General features: G+C 39.6%; 1 protein-coding gene across 3 annotated transcripts in view; it reads left to right on the forward strand.

The window, feature by feature from the left end:
• Positions 1 to 18935, forward strand: part of ARHGAP42 (Rho GTPase activating protein 42) — a 142214-nt gene that overhangs the window by 11500 nt on the left and 111779 nt on the right. For 2 of the 3 annotated variants that reach the window (XM_088140605.1, XM_025166629.2), the window contains exon 2: positions 13818 to 13913. In XM_088140605.1, coding sequence (XP_087996731.1) covers positions 13818 to 13913 — 96 coding nt within the window. Of the gene's footprint in view, positions 1 to 3441; positions 3587 to 13817; positions 13914 to 18935 lie in introns of all 3 variants that reach the window. The other variant, XM_025166628.2, reaches the window with a different exon arrangement.

The raw sequence follows: 18935 nt of genomic DNA on the forward strand, positions 1-18935 counted from the left end.
CATCTGAACTTTACTAGATGAGATGCCTAAGAGGTTGGGATGTTTGTTTGTTTATTATAAAAATGTTTCTCATTTTTTAACTGAATAAATACTCTGTATTTTATAACACAGGAAAAATGCCTGAGATTGGAATGAGAAACTTCACATCACTATTCAGAAGATAATTAACAGGAATAACCTGTACAACCTTTTCATTTTGGTGATTATTTTGACTTGTTCTGAAATAAATAAATCCAAGTGTATATGCACATCTCATTCTGATAGTTTGAGAAGTTTTGTTGATTTCTAGTACTGCACAATGCTTGGATTTGCTGTTGTTATTGAATTGAACACAGCCCAAGTCATCTGATTCCATTTTCTCCTTAATATAATTTAACAAAAATTCATTAGAAATTTATAAAATGAAGAGCTTTAAGGAAACTCAATATGCTTCTGAATCAAAGATAGTATTTCATTCCAAAATGGTCAGGCGTTTGGACAGAACTAAGTGATCTGTGAAAGGACAGAATTTGAAGTTTATCATTTCTATCAGTCATCTAAAAAATATGATAAATAATATTTAGTCAGTGATAGACTATCCTGATTGGAATTTTTCTAATAATGATTTCCTCAAACTTTAACTTCCTTAGATGCATATATGCTTCAACTGCAGAGCTGCCTAGGGAAAGTAGAAGTAGTTAGAATAATATAATAGCTTCAGTCCTGGCTAAAGGAAACCGTGAAAACCTTAATCGTTAATTAATTGACCAACATAAACAGTTATTGCTGCAGTGTGGTTTATAAGCTGTGCTTTGTAACAGATTTCTGTGTAGCGTCTAAGAATTCTTTATAGCTGTTTTGCTAATTGTATGTGAATATCTTTTGATTTATTATCTGATGCATCAGAAATGGTTCTTTGCCCTGACATATTTAGTTTAACACAATATAGTTCAGGAGGGGAATCTTCCTGTGCTCTGAGATGGTTTTCAACCAGAGGTTCCCATTCATGGTGTAAGGGATGTATTGTGCTTGACTTGATGTGAGTTCCCCAACAAAGATGAACTCTGCATCTCAAAAACTCAGTTGCTTCAGATTCTAGGCCCAGGTTGGCCTTGCCCCAGTTTTCACACTGCATCAGAGTTGAGATTAGAGTTTGCACTTGGGTGTGCTTTCTAAATGGACATCAATAGTGGTTGAACATATTCATTGTCTTTTTTTTTATCTGTGCTGGAAAGAAAACAATTGCCATGGTGAAAATGATGTGATCAAGCCAGGTTTAATGATCAAAGGCGGCTAATCAGTGTTCTGGGCATCATTGACTGCTTGGAGCCTAAAGGAAATTACCTTAGAATGTGCTTCATTTCCTTTAAAGCAAATTAGTCCGCTCTTTTTTCCTCTTAAAAAATTAGCTAAATATGCAAATGCCTTTTTAGTTCTGCTGTTTTGTACAACTCAGATTGCTCTCCACCCAAGTGTAGAAAGTCTTGCCAGGAAAAAGGATGAACCAAACTTCTTTTTCCCATGACCCTCACTCTAGATGACATTGTTGTTCCAAGGACTCATTACTCAAAATGCCTAGATAACCACTTTAATTTCATATGTCTTCCTATTCCATCCAGCCACACAGCCACTACCCAGAGAAGGCAGTAAAAAAATCCATCTGACCTCAACCAAGTTGTTTTTCTTCTGCAGTGTTTTTGCCTAACTGAAATTGAAAATGAGTATCTAAAGTTTCAGTGCTGATTGGTGGTGTGGCTTCACCTTTTTTTAGTGGGTATTTGTTTCTTAATGTGTAACTTAAAAAGGTGTTGGGGTAAGTCCTTTAAATTCTATTTATATGTTGGGTGTTTTCACACATAATATAGTAGCAGTCCAATGTTCATTCAATAAGAAACCAGACCAGTTTACTTGGCAATGACACCATCAGGTTTGTTTGTTTGTTTTATATGCTGTCCATCTCCCCCAGAGGGTGACTCTGGGTTGTCTCACCTGCCTTTGATACTTAGTTTTTGTGGTTCACATATTGTTTTGGTTAGATTCTCTATGTTTGTCCTTCTGGCCCATTGTTATGGAGTTTTGCTAAGCAGCCTCAAAAATCTTCATCAAATAATAAATCTTGGCATTGTAATCTTCTGTGTAGGATCTTGTTGTTAGAGCTTGGCATGACTAAACCATGATTTATTAGATCAAGAATAAATATTGTTCCTATAATCTCCCTCTTCTGTTCACATTCACATTTTAATTCTGTATTTCCAGATTTCTTTAGAGCACAGTTCTGTAATTCATGTGAACCAGAAAACTGGTTTAATCTTACTTGAAGTCAAGAATCTAATAGTGAAATGTAAGCAAATTTCTCAGTTCAGATTATGTTAACACAGTTGGAGAAATGTGTTTCATGATCACACATATGTCTCTTCCCTCCCCCATCTTTGACATAGATCAGTTGCTTGCACTTTACATTTTCAAGAATATGCCTACATTTATTTTAGCTATATAATTAATTTCTTAGGCATTTTGTTCAGAAAAGTGGGTGTAACAATATGTTTCAAGGACTGAAGAAGAGGTGAAAAGTTGCATCCTGTTGTTTTATAGCCAGGAGCTAAAGAGCACCACAACTGCATCCATTCACTCAAGGAAAGTTATAGATATTCTTCTGCCTGATAAACTATTTCTGAAACTTCAGAAAAGAGATTAAGGAACTTCAGGATACAGAAATGATAGTTCATGGGGTTATCTGCTGTCCAAAAATAAACTTTTAAAAACTCATTAGGTGTGTGCAAATTCCTGGGTGTGCCAAAATTGGCTCTTTGTTTGGATCCCAGCCTATAAACTAAAGAATAACTTTTTAAACCCAGAAAACTCCCATGAATTTCCTGCTACACCTGAGCTTAGTCCATTTGGGAGCAATCCTTAATACAAGCTATAACAAAAAGTCTACGGTACGTTTTACAAACTAAAAAAATGCATCTTGCATCAACTTATCATTTCCCAATGTAGATAGCTGTGTGTGTGTTTCTGTATTAAAACTGCAATGCTTTGGATTCCTTTAGGAAGAACAGTCATGAGTGCAAATACAGCATAAGTACAGGTAGTTCTCGAGTTACAATGGCAGTTGGGACTGGGAACTCACAGTTGTAAAGTGCCATGTCATGTGATTGCATCACTTAGCAACAGAATTTCCAGTCCTAAGTGCTGTTGTTAAATGAGCACCGCATGAGTTGTTGAATGAGGCTCTCGTGTGATCGTGATTTCCTGCTGGCTTCCCCATTGACTTTGGTTGTGGGAAGCCAGCAGGGAACATGAGAAATCATGATCACATGACCACTGTGATGGCCAAAACTCTGAGGAGCCATCATAAGTCCCTCTCATTCAGTGCTGTTGTAACAATTGCTGAATGAATGTTCGTAACCCGAGGACTACCTGTATTTGCAAATCATTAAAGTTAGCCATCTCTTTTTTCAGGATCACATATCTGCTGGATGGAGGTTTCACAGAAGTGTTGTGATCCTAGGAACTTACAAGGCTGTTTTATGAAGTTTCAGAAAAATGTTGAAGGAACTTTTTGGAACTGAATCCAAAACATTTCCCATCTCTGCCTACATATACTGTATGTATCCAGTGGTATCTGTATCAAACCACATGTTAATATGACAACAGATGTGTAATGACATCATACAAATGTCACAATTACATAGTTTTATCATGACTGAAGTCCATAAGTTGCAGATTTGCATGACATCACTCATATTCCATTATTTTCCTGTCCTTGCATCTCCATGGATACCCATATACATGTTATAGTCTTGTAAAATGGCTTTTGTTAATGGATTATGTTACAAAATTACCAAATAATAGCAATTTCTCTTAGTATCATCAACATTTTCTTTTGGCTTTGAAACATTAAGTTGAAAATAAACCTGTGTACATGAAAATCCAGCAATCTGGGATTGGTAGGAGCATGATAGAAATCTGATGAAAATAAAAGTATTCCTGAAACATTGAAGTCTCACCAGGCTAAAAATGCTGGTTCTAGTCCAATTTTAAACTAGCATTTATGTGCCATCGTGGTGTACTGTATCCAGAAGTAAAATCTGCACTCACATTGGCAAATGTTTATAATGCTCTGTCATGCAAAAGACCATATCTGAAATACTTTGATGGACCTTCTTCAGATAAACTCAAATGCCTCCTATTTGTAATAAACTATAGTCCAGAGTGGGATAGCATTCTGTAACCTGAAATCCTTAGAAGGAAAGTAAGGCTTGAGTGATAAAGGAAATGCTCCCTGTCATTTAAATATCATTGTATGTGAAACAGCAAGAGCCAATTTGGGGTAGTGGTTAAGGCACCAGGCTAGAAACCAGGAGTCTGTACTCTTAACGGTATCAGGGCACTGGGGAGGGAAGTGCATCGTCTGCCTAAGTGGAATTGAATGCTAAGAATGGGAGCCAGTTTGGTGTAGTGGTTGAGACATCAGGCTAGAAACCAAGAGACTGAGTCTTAGCCCCCCCCTTGGCACAAAGCTAGCTGGGTGGCCTTGGATCAGTCACCCTCTCTCAAGCCCAAGAAGAAGGCAGTGGCAAACCCCTTCTGAAATCTTGCCAAGAAAACTGTAGGGACTTTCCAGGCAGTCAGCAGGAGTCAACACTGATTTGAAGGCCCCCCCCCCCAAAAAAACCCATGAAATAAAGCCAGTACACAAGCCAGTTGTCAACTCTATATTTTAATGGGTCCATGAGGAGCTGATTCAGAAACTGCCTAGTATTTGCTCAAAGAGGTGAAGCAGCTGTGAAGTGGCTGTGGGGAATTAATAACTTTTTATGGGCTGTGTTGAAACTATGGGTTTAGAAACTTGATTCCTTGAAGAGAAAGGTAGGAGCGATCCTAAGAGTATTTGCATAGCTGGGATTGAGTCACAAAGAAATGGATGTGACTTGGATGTGATAAGTGTCTGATGTGATATGGGAAATTCAGTTACTGAATGGGGACTGCATGTATAGAAGTTCCCCAGAGATTCTGCTTTGTAAGTAGGATCCTCTTGGAAAATTGTAGCTTCTACATTTTTTCTACTGATACAGTCCCTGTGAGTTTTTTGAATCTACTAAGGGTGGAGTTGCTAATCAAGGAAAAGCTAGGAAGAGAAAAGAATTGCCCACATTTGTTAGGAGATAATTTTATAATTATTATAGGCTCTTACCACCTTGAGGAAAGTAAACTCAGCTTATTAGTAAATGTTATTAAAGTCCTGTGTCTGAGTGAGAGGAGGGGTCTTGTATATTCTTAACTATGCTTTTAATTGAAGACAGTTTTGCAATTTAGGTCTTTGGTGATTTCATTCTGGTCTACTCTCAAAGGTCCAACACAGGGAGAAGTTATATTCACATGCTTTACATTTAGAATATGTTGATTATCTTATATCAAATAATACATTGATTGATCGATTGATTATGTGCCATCAGGTTATTGCCAACTCTTAGCGACCACATAGATAGATTTTCTCCATGAAGATCTGTCCCTAACCTGGTCTTTCAGGTCTTCCAATGACGCACTCATTGCCACTGTAACTGAGTCCATCTCCCTTGCTGCTGGTCATCCTCTTCTTCTCTTCTTCCATCTTTCCCAGCATTAGAGCCTTCTCCAAAGAACTCGGTCTTTGGGTGATGTGTCCAAAGTAGGATAATTTGTGCCTGATCATTTGTGCCTCAAGTGAGCACTCTGGATTGATTTGTTCAATGATCCATTCATTTGCTTTCTTGGTTGTCCATGGTATTCTCAGGAGTCTTCTCCAACCCCAAAGTTCAAAAGCATCAATATTCTTCCCTATCCTGGTTCTTCAAAGTCCAGCTTTTGCTTCCATAGAGTGTCACAGGGAATACCATGGCTTGCACATCTCTGATCTTGGATACTGCAAAGGTCATGTGACTCTTCTTTACTTCTGCAAAAATAAAAGTCAGATCATGGCTTATCTCTTAGGCAAGGAAAGTTCAAGGTATTATGGGCCAGGTAGACCGATAAATATTGTGACTAGATTGTTAGTAGAGGCCTTGGTTGGACTTGGTTGCAGTCGTCCTCAGTAGTCCTCATTTCACATGGTTCCCTAAGGGAGTTTTCATCAGGATCAGCTAAGACTTTTTTGAGGGCGCTGCCCTTCTTCAGTGCAACAGCACTCTTGTTCCAGGATTAGATCAGCAGCAATCCTTCTGATGTTTAGGGAAGCTGTTAAGACCTGGTTATTCCTGCCTTCCCTGCAGTCAGTGAGGTTTAGCTCTTTATGGTTAAGTTATTCCTTGAGGTAGGATAATTTCAATTACATTATTGTTTGTATTTTTAATCTATTTAATGGGTTGGAGTGTAGGCTGTTTAGAGTTGCTTGTGATGAAAGTGGTGTATATGCCAGATAAATAAATAAATAAATGCACATTTTTTTCATCAGGAGATTCATGTTAAGTTCTAGAGCTGGTTTGGAGTTGGGCGATACCAAAATTGAATTAAATGAATAAAATGAATAATTTCCAGACTCCATGTAGAGTGCTGCTGCTGATCTTTAAAGCTGTTTATGAAACCTGCTGCTACTAAAATATTCTTGAGAGATTCACTTATTTGCAGTGTACTTGGAAATTTGCTTAATTGGAGCTATCAATTTCAAGTTCTGTTCTGAAGAGACCCCACTTGTATCTTCTTTAATGGCTTTCTACTAGATCAGTGTTTCTCAACCTTGGGAACTCTGAGATGTGTGGACTTCAACTCCCAGAATTCCCCAGCCAGCATGGCTGGCTGGAGAATTCTGGGAGTTGAAGTCCACACATCTTAAAGTGGCCAACGTTGAGAAACACTGTACTAGATGATTAAAATCCCTCCCTTTTTTTAGTGTTCTTGGTCAGAGAGGCAAAAACAACCCCCCCAACCCTTCCCCTCAGAAAGGGTTTTTTCCTTTCCCAGTTTGAATTTTGGGGTGGTTTTTAAAGGGAGAAATTAAGGGGCTCAGCCGTGCCTCCAAACCTGAGCCCTTGCATTGTTCATATCAATTATTATTAAATTTAACTTAAAGGGAATAATTTTTCACATGTTATTAAAGTCTAAAAACTGGTTGGATGATGGGTAAGGAGAAGTATGAAATACTGCAAGCAGGGTCATTATCCAGTTCCTCCTATTGAGTTCCTCCTAGGTATGAATGGGAGATGTGGATTTAATTAGAGTCAATCCATTCCTTTCCTCTTCCTCCTTGCTGCTCTTTTATTGGGAGGAGAATGATCAGCCCCCCTTCCCCCCCCCCATTACATATTGTGGCTCATTATTGTTTCATTGCTTGCAAGCTGGCACAGGACAGAAATGCAGAATATTGAGCAAAGTATGTGAAAGACCACTCATTGCAGAAGACAGTAGATCTTCTGTTGATGCAGGCTTATTAGCCTGTACATTTTCTGGCCAGAAGATTAGGACGTGTAGTCTTTCCTCTTTGCTGGTTAGGTCCATCTTCTTTTCTGCAATGCTTGCATCTGGTTTTTTTTTTTTTTACACTGTCAGGCCCTGTTTTTATTATGCAAACCATCTGGCTAATCCACTCTTTAGAAAATTGGCCAGGAAAGGAACACGTGCAGATAGAGCTCCTGCTGGAAAAGGAAATGCTCTGAGTTCAGGACAAGGCTTTGGTTAAGCTTCTGCTAACCGAAAGAGATGTATGGAGTGCAAAAAAAATCAAGTTCTGTGAAATTGAATGGCTTTTCTTAAATAAGCAAGCAGAACATAAGGTTGGTTGTAAGTAGTCCGTTGAATGCATTATTCAGCTTTTGGCAGCACCTAGCAATATATCCTTGTCTTGGCAATTTCTAGAGTTCATTCTTTGCTTGTTCTCACCTTTTTTAGCTGCATTTAGCTGTCATAACTAATAGATGTAGATAGGATTTAGCATCCTACGAAGGTTTACTCAATCCATTTTTAAAAGAAATCCTAGTCTTTCATGAAGAGTAATAATAAACTTAGATTTTTTTTTTTAAGAAAATGACAACAGTTAGGAACTTGCTAGGCACTAAATTTCTCTGGATGTCTTTCTGTAAATAAATACTAACAGTGAATAGAACCAGAAAGTCAGGTATGACATAGATACAATAAATCATAAGTGGACAGGCACTCCCAAATAAAATTACTTGCAGTATTTTAAAACTGGGATGCCTAGATGATATGAACTACACTGAAAAGGCCCAAAAGAGCAGAAAGGTTCCCTTTCTTTAAGAAAAAAAAGAAGAAGAAGAAAAAAATTTGCAGGGATAGTTTAACCTGTCTGAAAAGGATATTTCACAACCCAGGTGCCAGAATTAAAAAGTCTCACTCTATAATAGTTACCTGCCTTACTTCATTTAGTGAGGCCTCTGAAGGTCTTAAGCTTTTTGTTCGTTTGTTTATATTTATTTCATATATTTTTATCCCGCCTTCCGGTGTAAATGTCTTGAATTGGGATATATACAGTGAAAAATGGAGAGGAGGCAATATTAAAATGCAAGTATTGAAAAATAGTTCTGGAGCTATATTTTAAATGTATATAGATTAGATACGTGGAGGAAGAGAAAATAAATTATCCGCAACAATGGGGAGAGAGATCTTCAAGAGGTGGCTAAAAGAAGTACATCATAATAGATGGGTCCCAAAGGCCAGGGTGAAAGCAGAGAGCAGAGACCCACACAAAGAAGGCCCAGCTGTAACTGCATAATGACGGGTACTGTTCAAAACAGGTATTTTGAACACCAATTTATTGTGCCGCTCAGCAATATTCCAAGCAATTGAAGGTCTTAAGCTTTGAAGAGGCTTGCGTTCCCTTGTTTGCTAGATTTATATCTTGCCTCTTTGTCAGGAGCCCAAGATGGCTTCTTCCATTTTTCTCCACAACAACACCCCTGTGAGGTAGGCTGAGGCAGAGCAAGAACGTCACATCACAAGTCGAGTCCAGAAGAATAGATGATTTTCGATCTTTAACTTGTAAGGGGGATATTAATGCTTTCCTTTTCTTTCCCAGACTGTCTGTTTTTAAGATTCTTTTTTTGTTGGTTGAATGTTGCAAACTCTGTTCAGAAGTCTGATCAGGACTTTTCTCAGTTGGAGAATTCGATATGAAATTCTCTTAGCAGCCAGCCCGATCCCTATAATATGAAGCTAACGTGCTTATTTTGGGTTCATGTGGGGAATGCACTGAGCCCAACAGGCTTGGCTATGGCCTGCGATGAATGACTTGGGAACCATAAAACATGCCTTGCATTTAGCAACATACATAGATTGCGGAGGAGACATGCAGGGTTGATATAAAAAGGATTTCCTGAAGCCAGAAGGCTTTTGAAAATCACAACCGCTTTAAAGGAAGGGCAGCATTATTTTGGAATGCATATTTTTCAGCCTTTTCATCTCTCACTATGTTGATTAGCGAATGGGGTCTGGGATTTTGACAGCCTTTCTGTTTATAAACCTCCCATACGCCCTGTGTTTCTAACTTGGTGTGACTAACTTGGTGTCTGTGGGTTGAGGTTTTGTAACAGGAGGTATAATCTCTGAAGCAATCTTGCTTCCATCCAGTTACTGGTTTTAATGTTTGGGCTTCTGGGGGGAGATGTACACAACAGAATATATTCAGCATGAGCTGAAGGAGCATGCATTTAAAAAGCGTGTTAAAAAGCTTGGTTTGGAGATGAATTTTAAACAGTATGAAAGTATAATGGAGGGATAAAATAGGGAAAGGTATATCAGATATTAGGACCATGCAAAGCTTTTGAAAGAACTGCTTTGCAACATGCAGGAGCACAAAAGAAGCACCTCTCTATGGATCATTAAAATAGCGCTTCTTTTTTTTCAGGGCTCACACGGCTGCTTTAAAAGCTATCCACAGCTGTGTGTGTGTGTGCGCGCGCGCACGTGCGCACGTGCACAGTCACTTCTTTGGGAAGAAAGCAGAGGTGCACCTATAGAAGCAGTTTGCAGAAAGACAAGGCTGCTTTCATGATTCACGAAGAGTTGTTTCACATGTTGCAAAGCACCTCTTTTGAAAGTTTTGCCTAGCCCTACCAATCATCACATATGTATACAACCCAATGACTCCTAGTCATTATGGTTATATTTTGTTCCCAGAATCAGAAACAATATGCTTCTCAATATCAGTTGGTGGAGATTCCCAGCCGGGATGTGATATTGTACTTAAGCTGCTTGTACGGTTTGCAAAGGCTACTGTGTGGAAACAAAACATAGGACTAGATAGTAGGCCTGTGCAAGATGTTGTGCATTGTAGAATGGCTTTGAGGCAGTACCTTCACTTGGAAGACTGACGCGTTGCACCTTGGCATCTCCTTTGCTGAAAGTGTGTTCTGTGCATGTTTCAATATGCACAGAAGGCCTTCAGAGGAGCTTTTTCGATGCAGCTAAGCCAGAGGTTTTCAGTCGCTGTGTTGTGGCACATGAGCCATAAGTAAATGATTGAAAGTGTTGCGCAGCTGCATAGCCAGAATCCTGCCTCCGTGACAGCACCAGGGGTAAACTTGTCCTGCGTTGTTCTGATTGTGATTGATTATGTGCCATCAAGTTGTTGTCACTTCTTAGCGACCACATAGATAGGTTTTCTCCGTGATGATTTCTCCATGACGATCTGTCCCTAACCTGGTCCTTCAGGTCTTCCAATGGTGCACTCATTGCCACTATAACTGAGTCCATCCACCTTACTGCTGATCATCATCTTATTCTTGTCCCTCCACTTTTCCCAGCATTAGAGCCTTCTCCAGAGAGCTAGGTCTTTGCAATTTTTTTTTATTATTATTATAACTGTCTTGACTCCTATAGCATTGCAAATTTGAAGTCCAACATTTCAATAAATGAATAAATACCACCCCACTCCCACCCATTTTAGATTACTTGATGTGAATGCTGTCTCATTCCTTGGTTTTGTCTTCCTTTCCTTTCCTTTCCTTTCCTTTCCTTTCCTTTCCTTTCCTTTCCTTTCCTTTCCTTTCCTTTCCTTTCCTTTCCTTTCCTTTCCCTTTCCTTTCTGACTTTCCTTTCCTTTCCTCTCCTCCCCTCCCCTCCCCTCCCCTCCCCTCCCCTCCCCTCCCCCTTCCCCCTTTTGTGCCTTCAAGGCAGTGTTTACTCCTGGCGACTGCCTGGACCAGTCCCTGCAGTTTTCCTGGCAAGGTTTTTCAGAAGTGGTTTGCCATTGCCTCCTTCCTAGGGCTGAGAGAGAGTGACTGGCACAAGGTCACCCAACTGGCTTCGTGCCTAAGGTGGGAGTAGAACTCATGATTTCCCAGGTTCCAGCCTGGGCTTTAACCATTACACCAGACTGGCTCATTGGTTTTCTTTGCCCACTTCAAAAGTTTCTTTTATAATGAAAATTCTAAAATTTTCTAAAAATTCTAAAATGAACAGACAGACATAGAATTCTGGGTAACTTCACAGACGTAATCAATGTCCAGCCCTTCAGATCCAGTAGTTCAGACTTTACAAAGAACAGTTCATTTTTTTCTGTTCATTGGTTCCTCTCAAGATGATCTTAAAAAAAAAAAAAAGAGGCCTAGGTAGTTTTTTTTTAAAAAAAAATTGATCAACACTTGCATTTTAAAAAAATATGGCTCCCCCCCCCCCCGATTAACCTCCATTACTTTTTTCCCTTACTGGACTTCAATTCTGAGCAACCTCACAATTTTGGCCCCACATGGCAAGGTTCCAAAATACTTTGCATATATTTTCCTAGCATCTGTTCTAACTTACATCATGCTTTGATTATTTAACCTGTATCTATACCATTGGATTCTGCTTGTCCAATATAATATTTTGAGGCACATACAGGCTAAGAATATGAATCAGATTCTTAGAGTGAATACAGATCACCTGCATTCTTGGTCCTTGCTATCCTTTTGATTACAGCAGTTAAAAGTGAGATGTGATGGAAAAAAAAATGCTGGAAACAGTAAAAGATATGAGGTTAAAACTTTCATTAAAGAAATTGTGGATGTCACTTTTTTAAATAGCTGTCACTCTTATGTCAGACAGCATTTTTAAAGCAAATTGCTTTGGTGGTGGGCTAACTCCCAAATATTGCTGAATGACATAGGGCATTTTTATCCATTTCAGACAGTCTTCCCATCTGAGTTTAGAACAAGCCTCCTTGATGGATTGCTGTATCCCAGAATGGGACAGGGAATTAAGTTCATGTTGGTTTTATGAACCTGTATAATAGAGGAGAAATGGACATAAAAGCCATTGGTTCTGTTTTTTCCTATAAGGCAGATAAGAAGATATAGTGCCAAGAAGCTATTTGGTCCCATAGTTGAATTATGGGACCAAACAGTTCTTTTTCTTTTATGCCAAATGAACTCTCCGGTGGCCTCGGGAAGCAGGACATACCAATGATGGCAGGACAGGAACAAGCGTGACTCTTTCAGGAAAGCCTGCTACTTAATTGATTTGGTTTTTAATTTGAAGAATCCTTCACAGGCCTCTAAGGGAAAACACACATTTTTCTGGAACACAGTTGGAAAGAATAAGGTTCATCTTTTTCTGCCAAAACAAACGAAACACTTGGTTGTCAATTTTCAGATGTTTAGTTGCAAACCAAAAATGATCTATTTCTTCAGTGCGTGTTTTTGTACAGCTAACAAGAAGAGGTATCCACTAAGTTTGCACAGCGTTCACTCAAAGCCTTTTTTTTAATAGAAAACATACCTTTACCCCCCCCCCCAAAATGACATGGTACAGTAGCTTAATACATCAAGAAGGCTACCAGATGAGCTTCTGTTTTTAATAATCATAATTCAATTCACAGCTAGTTCTTCAGGACTTCTGAAGGCAATGATGCAGAGAGCAAAGCATTCATAAGGGTTTCTGCTTTGCTCTAAAGGTGAATGTGAAGGTCTCATGGGGTGGGGAGGTGTAAGATTACACACTTAAAATGATTGACCTATTTAAAAAATGTGCACCTGTTTCCCAGGGTAGAATTTTAGATTATGAGATTATACACAAGAATCTGTTTATACTCTGTAAAGTGCCAGAGGGTGCAAGTGAAAGAAATTACTGCTTTCTGCAGTCATGATTAGCGAAAGGTAATTTTTCTCTTTCTCTCCTTTTTCTATCCCCAAATTACATAGCATGAACAGGTGCCTACTTTGTGATGTGTGATCATTCACAATCCATTGCACTCCCCCATCCTTTAAAATCTCCATATTTAGGATATAAGAGCAAGAAGGTTTAAAATAATAGAAAAAGAAACTTACCGTATATACTTGCGAATAAGTTGAGAATTTTAGGTGCCAAAATACAGCCCAAAAATTGGATTCAACTTATCTGCAAGTATGTATGGTAAAACAGTACTCATATATCCCAAATAAGCCCATTAGCAGGTAAGCCAACCTTTGAATTTTTAACCAAAATACCATGACAAATGGATAATCCTTGGATTAATCATGGATAAGCCAGTTGTGAAAATTAAAACATACAAAAATTTCAAGGGTTGGCTTATCCGGGGGTGGTGCATTTTTCATGGTATTTGGGTTAAAAATTTGAGGCTCAGCCTGTCCATGGATTGGCTTATATGTGAGTATATATGGTACTTGTTATACTTCTGGTAATGCAAACTAAGGGATGTTAGTTTTAAACATGGAACTTGGAAACTTATTGGTGGAAAATGTATCTACTCCTAAGCTATGATTCAGTGTGCTATGGAATTCCAATAGGCAGACTGTCTGTTGCTTTGTCAAATATTGGCCAGTGTTTTGAAGCTTATAACTTGTCTTTTCCTTGTATCATGAAAGCCATCTGGTGAAATACTGTATTCGAAATAGAACTTTGAGACTAATTTTTGTTCTTTTATTTTACAGATCTCTCAATGGCAGTACAAAAATTTTCCCAGTCACTTCAAGATTTTCAGTTTGAATGCATTGGAGATGCTGAAACAGATGACGAAATTAGCATTGGTGAGTGTTCTTTGTTGCAACTTGAATTAATAAGATTTTACTGACTAATAAGGGTCTCGGAATCCTCTGCTATCAATTGCCAAGTGGGAAGGACCTCCAAAATTGCTATTGTCATTTTAAAGAACATCTATTCTGTTTTTTCTTATTATGGATGTTAACTGTAAGAGGTATTGGTAACACCTGTATTCTAAATGGCGAGTTATTATTAAAGTTATTATTGTTCTGCATAAACTTGAATTCAGTATGATATTGTTAGGACAGGTAGTTCTCGATTAACAAGCACTCATTCAATGATCATCTGAAGTTACGACAGCACTGAACAAGTACATATAATGGATCCTCATAATTGCAGCCATCACAGCATCCCCGCAGTCACATGATTGCGATTCGGGTGCTTGGTGATCGGCTCACAATTATGATGTCACAGCGTCCCACAGTCACACGATTGCCATTTGTGACCTTCAGTGTTGGCTTTCGAAAAGCAAGATCAATGGGGAAGCTGGCAGAAGGTTGCAAATGGTGATCACGTGACTGCGGGATGCTGCGATTGTGTGGGATTTGCCTAACAATGGCAACTAGGACTGCCAGAACTGCCATTGTAAGTTGGCGTGGTCATATGATCTCATGCCTTACGACCGCGTCATTTAGTGGAGTTCCCAGTCCCAGTTACCACTGCTAAGTGAGAACTACCTGTATTCTGTTTGATAAATAAATACTTCTAAGGACTCTAATTGTAATCTGTTGAGTTTAGAGGTTTAGAATTTTGAATCTTGCATGCCAGATAAACAGCATTTTTTATTGGGGGGTGGGTAGGGAAGGAGTATTCTCTGGAGTCTGTAGGCATTTAATCTGGATTTCATGAGATAAGACCTCCCTATTTCTTAACAGTTTTCTTTTATCATTGCCCCTTGAAGCAGATTTCATGACTTCTTAAAAATCACTATTATTATTTAAAATGCTTTTTTATGTTGTTAGCAGCTTGAATAATTATCACAAGCTCAATTTATCAACATCAATATAAAGTAAAGTAGAGGATGTAGAAAATATCCTTATTTAATTGATCCAACTTATCTCAAAAGTGAGAAGAAGGCTATATCATTTTCACAAATGCAAGCTTTTCAAATGGTTGATTCGTGTGTTCCTTACTTCCTAGCGTGAATTTATGCTTCCCACTCAAAAGATTGTGTGGCCTATTGTTTCACCTGTTGCTTTACTCACGACCCTCTTCTCCTCTGTGCGTTTGTAGTTCTTCAATGTGATTAGATTAAGTAACATTGATTTCCAGGACTTCCTTATCTGTCTTGCTTCAAACTCCTCTGGGGTTTTCTTTAAAAATGTCTTCTGATGTGAAGAATTCACATAATACATTTTGTACCACCACAGAATGGTATGCATGCACACAGAAGAGTAAATGTTGTCAGTTGATATATTTTAATGGGGAGAAAGCAAAAAAGGGAATTCTACTTTACAAGGCATCTGTAGCTATATTGGTTTTCTCATGCATAGAAGAACTCAGAAGAATAACAGATAAACTAACAAAAATGGACCCCAGTGTGCTAGAAATATGGTCATACTGTCAGGTTTTGTAGAATAATCCTTACTTATCTTTTTTTTTTTTAATCTCAGTTATGTAATGGTCTTGAATCAGGATAAGAAACATGAACTCTGAGGGATATAGCTTCTGATGTTTCTCAACTCTATTTTTAAGATTTTTTTAAAAAAAATTAAAAAAAGATTGAAATGGGAAGGCAGTATGCTGCAAAATATAAGTTTCCAGAATTATCTTTATTTACAACAAGCAAACCATCCCATTTGCAGCCCTTTGAGATTCTGGCACCAAATTCCAATGGCAGCTTTTTTTTTACATAAAGGGTGCAAATGAGTGTGGTTCTTATGTCCCCAAGAACCCAAAATAGCTCTGGGTGTGTGTGGGTGTATTGATTTCCTCTCTTTCTTTTAATTTGGGGGGGAGATTCAAGAATAGAAATGGAAGAAGGAGATAAAGTTCTATCCTCTAAAACTCTTCCCAGTCCCTGAAATTGGCCCATAATTAGACTAAAAAATGATGATTGCCTTCCATTCCCATATTTATCCCTGCCCCCCCATGCCCAAACCTTCCCCCTGAATAATCCCAAATCGCTCACTATGGCTGAGTTGAATCTGTGATGTCCTGGGTCCTAGTCCACCACATCAAATGGTCAGTCCCATTTAACTGTGCCCTACTGGCTCTCATGTGCTTCATCAAACAACTTAACTTACTTAGTTAAATTAGTAATAGAACTACAGTGGTACCTCGGGATACGAACGCCTCTACTAATGAACTTTTCGGGTTACGACCAGCTCCGGCCGCAAAAATTTACCTCGATGTGCAAACTCCGCCTCAGGATACGGCCATTTTTCCACCCTGACACGTGGTCCACGGCCATTTTTCCGCCCCTGACACGTGGTCCGCGGCCATGTTCCCGCTGCGCGGCATGGCACCTGGCCGTTTTCCCGCGGCGTGGCGCCCGGCCGTTCTCCCGCCGCGCCGGGCCGTTCTCCCGCCGCGCCGGGCCGTTCTCCCGCTGCGCCGCGCCGGGCCGTTCTCCCGCTGCGCCGCGCCCGGCCGTTCTCCCGCTGCGCCCGGCCGTTCTCCCGCTGCGCCCGGCCGTTCTCCCGCTGCGCCGCGCCCGGCCGTTCTCCCGCTGCGCCGCGCCCGGCCGTTCTCCCGCTGCGCCGCGCCCGGCCGTTCTCCCGCTGCGCCGCGCCCGGCCGTTCTCCCGCTGCGCCGCGCCCGGCCGTTCTCCCGCTGCGCCGTGCCTGGCCGTTCTCCCGCTGCGCCCGGCCGTTCTCCCGCTGCGCCGCGCCCGGCTGTTCTCCCGCCCCGACGCGTGGTCCGCGGACGCCAGAACGGAATAACAGTAATTACATTGAACCTTATGGGAAAATTTGCTTCAGTGTGCGACCAAATTCAGAGGGCGGAACGGATTAACTGGATTTACATTGAACCCTATGGGGAAAATTTGCATCGGGTTACAACCAACTCGGGATACGCCCAGAGTCACGGAACGGATTAAGTTCGTATCCCGAGGTACCACTGTATTAGCAGTGTTGCTGGCCATGTTGTCATGTAATGGTGAGCCAGCATTCATCAAGCATTATTTTTGGACTTGGGCATTTCCTAAAAGGCCTGGTTCCTGCAGTATATGAAAGAAGACATGGATGGGGCCATTGGCCCAGAACCTTTCCCAAACAACTCAATCATTGTGGGTTAGTTTGATTCTGGTTTGCTGGTAATACATCTTTCTAAACAATGCTAGCTTATCTTTCTGTGCAGACCAATACAATATATGCCAAACCAGGTGGAGGATTTATAGTCCAGTGAAAAAGTATACACCACTTGGCACATTGATTTTTATAATGAAATAAATAAAACAGGCACCAAACTTTGGTATTATTTGTTTGTTCAGACTCCCTTTATATATCAGTAGGACCTGTGTGAAGCTTTGATAACATGTAACAGCAAAGATATTCAAAAATTGAGAAAATCTAAAGGGAGGAAATGCTTTTTCGCAGAACTCTAGATCAGCCTTTCTAAACAGAATAAGCCTCCCAGAAATTACTGAGAATTTTAGGACTCGAAGTTGACACATTTGGAGAAAACCCAGATTGGGGAAGTAATACTTAGATGCAATTTAAGGACTAAACAAATATTTAGCAACAGTCAGGGGATCTTCAACTAGATTAGGCTATGTCCAGGTAGCATATGCATGGGTGTAATAATCAATCAATCCTGGGAGCAAATGAAAATTAAAAGCACACTTCTTGACTTGTCACACTGGTAAGTGTCATCTTTCAGGGGATAAAAGATGTCCGTAGTGGCTCCTCCAAGCATTGTAATTGTCTTTCTAAAGCTTTGAGGGTAGACAGTTTCTTACAACGTAAATGTTTTTTTTTCTTTTTTGCAGGAATGTTCAGGGGAGGAATGATGGATTTTCATTAGAGTAATTATCATTAATGCAAATGCCATAATTAAATCAATGGATATTCACACAGGACATATGAGTTCTTGTTAGCAACGACCTAAGATTTCTTTCAGAAGAAAGACCCAGTATAAGGCTTTTTGATCCTTCTGTTTTAGTATGCTATTTTTGTAACTTGCAGTAACTTTGGATTTAGATTGCTACGCTACATTTCTCCCATGGTTGTGAAAGTTAAGAACCTAATCTTTTTTATAGCCACTGTTCTGCCTCACTAATCCGAATCTCTTGAGCAATATGTAGAAGCTGTGAAATTCATTATTTCAAATGAAAAAGGTGGCTTGGCTTTCAAGCTTGGGATGAGCAGAATTTTAAAGCTATGGATATTTGTGGATTTGTGTGAATTTAAGTGTAGTGATCAGAGGGCGAGATCACATTAGATTCAGGTCTCATCTTACTACTGTCAATCAATTAGAATGATCAATTACTGTCAAGATAAACAAATTAAAAAGCCTACTAGGTGGTAGCTTCTAGCTTGCCTTGCTAAGCATCAGGTCTTGTTATTCCTTGGATGGGAGACCACCAGAAAATTTCTGGACTGTAGGCTAGTCAGGGAAGTCGAGAAATCTCCTGGATGAAGGCAGTGCCAAACCATTCCCTGAAGCTTCCAAGAAGCTGTGTGGATATTTCTATGAAGTCATCAATTATGGAGCTGAATCTAAGGAAAACTAACTTTTTAAGAGCTTAGAAATCTTTTATTGGGTGGGAGGGATATGGAGAGATTGGTGCAGTAGCAGAAATAACAGTTGTTTTAAAAAGGATTGCAATAGTGGACAGATAGCTAGGGATGGTAGAATGTAAATCGTATATTTTTATACTATTTAAAATGTAAATTAGAGCTTACATGTGGTGGTATGGTGTGGCTACATTAATTGTTCCAAGAAGCATACCAGATTGAAAAGTCAGCACATCATTTATCTGTTGCTGATAACTGCAGTTCATCCATCTCCCTATATCACACTTGTAAGCTTTCAGTTGTAGGTGATAGATGGGAAGAAGGTAA

Source organism: Python bivittatus, unplaced genomic scaffold (genome assembly GCF_059951505.1).
Source record: "Python bivittatus isolate LINGU-HERP-01145 unplaced genomic scaffold, Pbiv_v1 ctg000340_np1212, whole genome shotgun sequence".
Lineage (NCBI taxonomy): Eukaryota > Metazoa > Chordata > Lepidosauria > Squamata > Pythonidae > Python > Python bivittatus.